At 30.2% G+C, this 8,539-nt stretch overlaps 1 protein-coding gene across 2 annotated transcripts; it reads right to left on the minus strand.

The window, feature by feature from the left end:
• Nucleotides 1–2,888: 2,888 nt before the first annotated feature.
• LOC100800860 (uncharacterized sugar kinase slr0537) lies at nucleotides 2,889–6,493 on the minus strand. 2 transcript variants are annotated; one of them, XM_041009295.1, is made up of 9 exons: nucleotides 6,046–6,472; nucleotides 5,902–5,915; nucleotides 5,521–5,811; nucleotides 5,149–5,220; nucleotides 5,026–5,064; nucleotides 4,680–4,787; nucleotides 4,353–4,450; nucleotides 4,103–4,214; nucleotides 2,889–3,290 (listed from the first exon to the last, which is right to left on the minus strand). In XM_041009295.1, the coding sequence occupies exons 1-9, from the start codon at nucleotides 6,275–6,277 to the stop codon at nucleotides 3,042–3,044; spliced, it is 1,215 nt and encodes a 404-aa protein (XP_040865229.1). In that variant the 5' UTR covers nucleotides 6,278–6,472; the 3' UTR covers nucleotides 2,889–3,041. The 2 variants fall into 2 exon arrangements, with proteins under 2 accessions (XP_040865229.1, XP_003545274.1); XM_003545226.5 differs by lacking the exon at nucleotides 5,902–5,915 and having other exon boundaries at nucleotides 6,125–6,493.
• Between the last annotated feature and the right edge of the window lie 2,046 nt (nucleotides 6,494–8,539).

Below are 8,539 nucleotides of genomic sequence, written 5' to 3' on the forward strand. Positions count from 1 at the left end.
CACTTTATCGGCCTCATTATGCATAAAGTTGCCACCCTCATTGTCCCTCATAAAAGCCTCCACTATTGGTAACTCCCAAGAGAACCATGCTAGACACCACTCCAAACACCATTCAGCCAACACCCCACCTCTCCCACCAAGTCACCTTGTTGTGTAGAATTCAAGTACAATCTTTTATACTTTTTTCCCAATGGCTCATTTCCAACTCACAAATGATGCAAAAAACATAACCTCCTCCCGTCACCCACCTTCCAAGTGATATTATCATTAAACCATGATCGTTCCCTCCTGTCCCCACATACATCCATAATATCCCGCCACCAAATGGATTCCATCTGAGATTGCCTCACATTTGGAGAATCAAGCACATCCCCATATTTAGATTTAAGAACAAGCCCCCATAAAGAGCCGCGGTCCACCATGAGCCTACACCTCCCTCCATTTGCAACTAAGGTAATGTTGAAATAACAATATTTTTTATACCCAACCCACCTAGCTCCTTTGGCTTAGAAGCAACCTCTCATTTTACCCATGCAATTTTATTCTTCCCTTCCTCCCCACCCCACAAAAATCCCTTTGTAATTTAACTAATTTTTGTGCCACCCCACCGGAATTTTAAAAAAGGATAAAAAGAAGTGAAGAAGGGGTCGAATTTATCAATGTAACCCTCCCAACAAAAGAAAGAGGTTTTTGTCTCCACTTTCCTAGTCTTTTCCTACATTTCTCCACTATTGGTTGCCATGTACTCTCCCTCCTAGAGTTTGCCCCAATTGGTATTCTAAGGTAAACAAAATAAATATCCATACACACACAATTAAGTAAACAGGCATACCTTTGAAGAGGGGGAATTCAACACCAATCCCTCCTAAGTGACTTTTGCAGAAATTAACTTGTACTAGTTCAAAGCTCCTCATCATATACTTTATGTACGTGATGGTCTCCCATGAAGCCTCTGAAAAAAGAGCGTATCATATGCAAATTGCAAAAGGGACACTTTTTTTTTTGTTGAAAAACATTTACTGAAATAATAATAAGTATGTATTAGTAAAACATTAAATATAATGTTTTTAATTAATGAAAAAAATAATTTTGTTCTTTGACTATTATTTTAAAAGATATTAATAAACAAATCATTAATAAAGTTTAAATATTTATATAAAGTGAAGAAAAAGTAAAATTAAAAAGCTAGAATTTATTAATCCTTAGATTGAATTAAATTAATTTTAAATTTAATTTTCTTTAATTGAATTTTGGATATAACTTTATTTTTTCACTCTACACATTTACTTTAAATAACAAAATTAAAAAATATTAAAAATCTTTTAATTTTTTTTTACATATTTTTATTTTCTAATTAAATAAAATGTGAGAAAATTAGATTACTTTTTTTCCTGTTTTTAATGCTTATCCATTTAATTTTTTTCTTCTTCTAGTTGTATGCATTGTTCACTTTCCTTATTTTCCATTGACTAATTTCAAATGTCTCTTTTAAGAATTGTTAATATGTAAAAAAAAATAAAAATTGAAGCATAAATAAGTTAATAAATATTTCATTATATTTAAAATATTACACATTTGCAATAATACATAACACATTAAAAGAATATATTTCAAATATAAGTATAAATATTTTTATTAGTATTATAATATTTTAAATATGACAATAGTCAAGGTGATACGATTCTTTATTCCAAAATAATTATCGTTCAATGTTGTTTTACAATAATAAATAAATGAAAAAGAATAATAATTTTATAAAATTAATCTTATATCACCATTAATTAATTTTTAGATTTCGTAGTTCATCATTAATATCAAAGAGATATAAGTGAGAAAAAAATAATTAACGTTATATTGAAAAATTAAAATTATAATTATTTTGGAATAATTTTTTTCTTACACGATAATCATAGTGGGACAAATGGAGTAAAAGATTAAATATAAATGTTTGAAGACTTTTCAATGATTTAAATTGGTGTTAAATAATTTAATGTTGAATATAAAACACATTAATTAATACAATAATAAAGACTTTTCAATGAATAATTAATAATAAATTATATTTGACTTGGGTCACTAAAAAAGTTAAAGAATTAATAATAAAACATTTTATTATAACGACATAAATAAATAAATTTTTTAACATTTTCCATTTAATTTATACTTTTTACTCTTTCAACTTATTAGAAAATTATTTATTATATATAATTAATTAGAGTTATTTTTCTAATTAATTAAATGTATTTAATGCATAATATTGAATACAAATCTTGAAAAATGAATAAAAGAAATTTAAAATCTTGACTTTTAAATGTGTACATTGGTTTAATGTTTTTCTTTCCTATGGTCCTATATTTACCTATGCCTGTAAATCCATAATTTTGTCAAAGTTTCTTCTGACAAGATGACATTGGCATTTGATTGTTTTCTTGCAAGTACACCTCCTCCAACCACCGGAAATATCAACGGATCAATTATTTATCTAAAGAAATACTAAATCAAACACGCCACAATTTTTATAATAAACTCAGGCATAAGTATGATTTTACCTAATGAAGAACAGTTAGCCAACAACAGTCTTATCTTTGAAAACTTCACACTTCTCAATTAACAGTAAAGGCCCATTCGAGGTCATTTTTTGTTTTTAGTTTTAAAATTTTATAAAATCAAAACCAATTTTATTTTATCAGACCACGTTTTTGTTATAAAATTACATTTTAAAACAGAAAATTGAAAACTAGTAACCATCCGGAAGGGACCCAAGAAAATCAAAGTAACCATTGAGTTTGTTATGTTTTAAAATTAAGCTAGGAATGACAAATCCTACTTGCATCAAGCTTTTAGATATATTCGAGGCTCAAGTATACTTGTGTGTTTCTTCCGTGGAATTTGTTAAGGCTTGCTTGCATTCATTAATCAAACCGGTACACAACTGGAAGAATAGCTGCCATTTAGTGGCAAAAGATGAAATGTAAAGAAAGAAAGAAAAAGGAAACATTGAAGCAAGCAACTTTCTTTCTTTCATTGAGACTATTCATTAGTTATTTGGATATCTCAGGCGTGGGAAGATCCTTTATTTGCATTTGTTTGTACATCCAGTGGCAATTCTTCAAAGTGACTTCGCCGCCAAGAGAGCGAACAACAGACCCACCACTGCATGCGCCCACTTTGCAGCACTCTTCAAGTGACAGACCTTTGATCACTCCATACAAAAATCCACTTGCAAAAAGATCCCCTGCCCCTGTTGCATCAGTTGCCTTTGCTTCTCCAATTGCCGGGACACGTGCAATCTGACACGTTTCAAACATAATTCATAATAATGACTAGAGTTAGTACATATTTGGTTTGCAGTTGAAAAAAAAGTACTTTTGTCTCAAAAGTAATTTTTCACCTTGTTTTCAAGCATGCTCTTGATCATTCTAGCACTTATCCTAGAACACTATTCACTTGCTTTTTTCTTCTTCTTTTTTTTTTTTTTTTTAGTTAAGAGGGTACAACACTATTCACATGCTTGCTTGCTAAGTATCATGAATGTAAAACTAAATTACTTTTTAATTTCTTCCTTAGTGATTTTGGATCCCAATCATCACATAAAACTGATATTGTCAAACAACTTTCGGCACTAGACTTTTTCCATGGTTATATATACTATTGTTACTAAAGCAGATTTTGAGTTTATTATACCAACAAGAAGAAGCTTCACAACTAAATTACTTTCTAGATTTTTTCCCTAGTGATTTTGGATCACAACCATCACATCAACAGATAATGTCAAACAATTTTCTGAACTAGACTTGGTCCATGGTTATATACTATTGTTACTAAAGCAGATTTTGAGAATATCATACCAACAGGAAAGCTTCACTAGTCTAATATTCAGTCTCATATTGGAAGGAAAAAACATCATAACAAGTTCCTACTAGGTAAATTAAATCTATTGTTTGATCTAGTTAATTATGGTTTCCATCTGGAATGTTAACAAAAGGGTTCAGAATTTCCAACGGTACCACTTGGCTAATAGACACATAAGAATAACTGTACAACATATTAAAAAGAATGGAAATTGGGTGTGAAATATAATTCTCACAGATAATTTACACACCTCGTTTCCATGTTTAGCAATGCATCCATTAGGACCCAGTGTTACTACGGCCCATTGGCAGTATTTGGCAAGAAATTCTACAGCAGTTACTGGATCAGCATTTTGTTCGCCCCTAAATCCATTGTAAAATGACATTATGTATAAAAAACAATCAACAGATTAGTTATTAAGTGAAACTAAGACAATGATGAATAACTTGGAATAATTCATGCTTTGGTACCAAGCAGGGTTAAGTAAAAAAGACAATTACCGTAGAAGCTCTGTTGCCTCATCCTCATTGGCAAAGCAAAGGTCTATATTCCCAGACTCCAGTAGCTTCAGAAGTGGTTGTTTGAAATTCCTAACCATCTTGCCAAAATAAGAAGAACCATATCAGACTAGTACATAATTTACATAACTGATGCAATTATCCAAATATCAACTGCTGTGTAGAAGAAGAAAATTTCCCACAATATCGATACTGAATACACAAAAAACTTGCTAGCACAAACACAAAATATGATATCATAGTTCGTAACGGAGGCGAGTTGATTCAGATCATAGTTCTTAAAGCTGAATGTCAAGTTGTGTAGAATACCTCAAAGCTGGCCAAGTCCAAGGAAACAAGAAGACCTTCCTGTTTTGCTAAAAGAATGGCTGCTTTAATAACTTCCAAATTAAGTATTGCATATCTTAACACCAACCACTGAAATGTTAACATATCCTTAAACTACGTTAGCATGCTGGTATAGTAACGACTACCGAATACAAGGCAAATTCACCCTTGTCCTATGATCCGTTTTGGTGGAATATACATGAACAATTAATTCAGTCCTAGAAACCAATGAATATAATCCCTATCATGACAGAAAGCATTAGATGAACATTACAAGAACAAATGAAACATAAGGGAGTAACAGGAAAAAAATAAAAACCAAAATAACCTTGGAGCCTTTAAAATCCTCTTTGGTCAATTCCTCTGCCTGCAAAAAACAGAGTAATTGTCACAAACTCACTTAATATTTAACTGTCCCTATTTATGTTCCACCCAAAACATAGTCATGCACCTGAACTTTCACAGCATTAGAGAGACAGGGTCGCATGGTACGGTTTCCCAAGTCATCAACCAAACAAACACACTGTGACAAACATTTAAGTTGTTACATTTCCACTTTTGTGCAAAACATTTATTAATGAAATGAATTTTAGGACCAAACTTAAATACCTTCCTTATAGCTACTTTTAGTACTAATCACCAATTAGAACTTGAAATTTCATATCTCTAATTTGCACAACAAAGATTTACATTAAACATTAATATAAATTACCGAGATAAAACTTCAATTCTGATTGGAAAACAACCTAGCATTTAGCAACACCAAAAACAGTTAAGAAATTGCGTCTAAATTTTATCGTAATTTTTGTGACATTGAGCAAACCTGTGCTGTGTGTCCTTTCTTCTTTCTGAGTCTAGAGAGGTCAACTCCATTGGAGCTCATGTTATGGTCAAACAACTTACCTTTCTCATCATCCCCACACGCCCCAATGATTCCACTAGAAATTCCAAACCCATTACTCAGTCCTCGAATCGTGTTTGCAACACTTCCTCCAGCCAAGGTCTTAATGTGAGAAGAAGGATAATCATCATCATTGTCATTGTCATTGTCATGGCATGAGATAACATGAATCTTCACCTCCCTCAGTATGTATTCAAGCTCTCCAAGCTCAACCTACGACCATGAAACCCAATTAACTAATTCAAACATGTCATACTAATATTGTTTCCTCATATACTAAATAATTGAACGTGACACTATTACCTCTAGTGGGTGGTCTAGAAAAAAAATTTAATTGAACGTGATGGCGATGCTTAGAGAAAAATGCATCCATAGCAAAAAAGGAAGGAAAAAAACGAAAAAAAGAAAAAGAAAAGAAAAGACAAGATAAGAATTAGAAGAACCCACCTAGTAATAATAAAAATAAAAACAATGGAGGGTAGAAATTAGTAAAAAGGAAGAAAAGTAGTGATGTGGGGGTGAGTACAGGTATGGAGCCACCATGTTCACCGAGGATTTGATCGAGCAAGGACCAATCCACACGTGCCACGTGGTCAACAAGTGCTGAAGGTTGGAGCCCCAGAACGAAGGGAGCTTGTGCAAGTGCAACCTTGTTCTTAGACAAGGGCTCTGCTCCCATTTTTCTTCTTCTCACTCACTCTTTGGTTTTTCTTCTTCTCTCTAATAATGTGTGTGTTGATGCTATTGCTATGTGAATGTGGTTTTGTGATTGATTCTTTCTTTCTCAGCCTTTCTGGATTCTTATGTATTAATTACATTATAAGCAATGCTACAGTAACCGCACGATGGCGCCGTAGCATCACCCCGGATATTGCAGTGTTCACCTTTCTGTGTCGCTTTGTTTTAATTTAGTCATTGTCCTTATTATGTAATCTAATCACACCAATATCAATCTATGAAACACGGACACTTCAATCTCTTGTTGTGTCAGGTGTTCGACACGCGTTCATGTCAGCACGAACATTCCAACTCCTTATCGTGTCAGATGTCCGACACGCACAGAACACCTGTACTACGTTCTATATTTTAGATATTACAAATGTTTACGTATCTGTGTCATGTCGTATCCGGTGTTCGTGTCGTGTCCGTGTTTCATAGATACAAATGATAACAACTGATTGCTCCTAATAGTCCAAACTTCAATTTCCTTCCTTTTAAGTAAAAATCTTTTGAATCTTATAAATAAAAATGACCATTGTGAAGAGATATTCTATTAGAAGTGGTCAGGTTCAAGATTAGTCATAACAATGTTAGGATGATAAAACAAAAATCTAATCACACTATCACGTGTTACATGAGTTTCTATGTATCTACGTACATTTAATTTTGATCTCCCGCGTGTGCGTCTCACCACCGTTTTTGCCTTATCATTTCCACTGTTATTTTGGCTGCCTAAAGTATTAGATAAATTAAAATTTACAATAAAAGAATGTTTTTAATAAATAAATTTCACGTTGATTTCATGTGTTGAGGATATCATAAATTATTGATGTTTTATTTTCATGGAAAAAAAGTTATTGTTTAATGAGCTTAATTTCTGATTGAAAGAGTGGAATGAACGTCCAATGAAAAACCGAAAAAAAATTCAGAATCTCGACGAAAAAGTGAGAGATTCACTTTCTAATTTATTTATTTTTACATTTTTATTCAATTACAACTAATATATATGTATGATAAATTTGTTTATGCATATAATTAATATCTTAAAAGTCATGTTATTTTTTATATCATTTTGTTATTCAACAATCCAAAAGTTTCTTTTTTTTCATATGTTATGTTTTCTTCTAATTAAAATAAAAATTGTTAAAAGTTTTTTAGTATGAAAAAAAAACAAAAAATTTGTGACACTAAAATTAAATTAGATTCCTAATAGATCAGATAAAATTATAAATATCCTCTTTTTCATACTACTCTTTCTATATACAACCAAATGATTTAAAAAACAAAAATTTGCATATGAAATTCACGATACTATGCTATTATTACTTATCAAATGTTTTTATTAACTGTTTTTATGGCAAAGGTATATAGTCTTTATACCTATTAGACTATTACATAGGTATTATGAAGTTGGTTTAAATATGTCTTTATTTCTTATAAGTTGACATTTTTTTATTTTTGGTTCTTATAAATTTCATTTTTTTAATTTTAATCATTATAAGTTGGTTCTTTTACAATTTTGGTCAATAAGATATTCTGTTTATTTTTAATTCATGTAATTTACATTTATTTAATTTTGGTATCCCAAATGTGAACTTATGGAGATTATATATAAATGAAAAAATTAAAATCTTAAAGGGACTAAAATTTAAAAAATATAAACTTATAATGACTAAAAATGATAAAAAAAAACTTACAGGACCAAAATTTAAAAGAAAACATCAACTTACAAATACTAAAATTAAAAGAATAATCTTTGAGGAACCAAAAATAAAAAACATTAACCTACTAAGACAAAAAATATTTTAGCATATGAATTTTAATTTCTAATTTATTAACAATATAATATTTTTTACATCGATATGATTCATAGAAATTAAACTATTTCAAGTTACTAGTAGATTTCAGATTACTTTCAAGTGCTATTTTTTTCATGGAAAAAAAGGTTAGAGGAAATAATTTATCTACTTGATGTTGATGTGTAAATAATTTTTATATTATCATTCAATTACAATTATAATTTATTATGGATGATAAATTTTTTATATTTTTATAATAATTATCTTTAAAATTACATTAATCATAATTTATGATTAATTCACAACATATAGAAATTAACCTTAAAAAGTTATTAATTAATGAGTTTAATTTTTATCAACTAGCAACTAACTGAGGTATGACTTTATTGTAAAGATCAATGTATTTTTCTAAAATAATGTAT

Source organism: Glycine max, chromosome 14, assembly GCF_000004515.6.
Source record: "Glycine max cultivar Williams 82 chromosome 14, Glycine_max_v4.0, whole genome shotgun sequence".
Taxonomy (NCBI): domain Eukaryota; kingdom Viridiplantae; phylum Streptophyta; class Magnoliopsida; order Fabales; family Fabaceae; genus Glycine; species Glycine max.

Bases quoted from the DNA above. Each gene is read 5' to 3' on its own strand.
- LOC100800860 (XM_041009295.1), bottom strand. From the start codon at position 6,277: ATGGGAGCAGAGCCCTTGTCTAAGAACAAGGTTGCACTTGCACAAGCT. The intron at 4,451-4,679 runs GTATTCTACACA...TATTTTGGCAAG, and splicing joins TGGACTTGGCCAGCTTTGAG to ATGGTTAGGAATTTCAAACA. The intron at 3,291-4,102 runs GTGTGTAAATTA...GAAACGTGTCAG, and splicing joins TTGCTAAACATGGAAACGAG to ATTGCACGTGTCCCGGCAAT.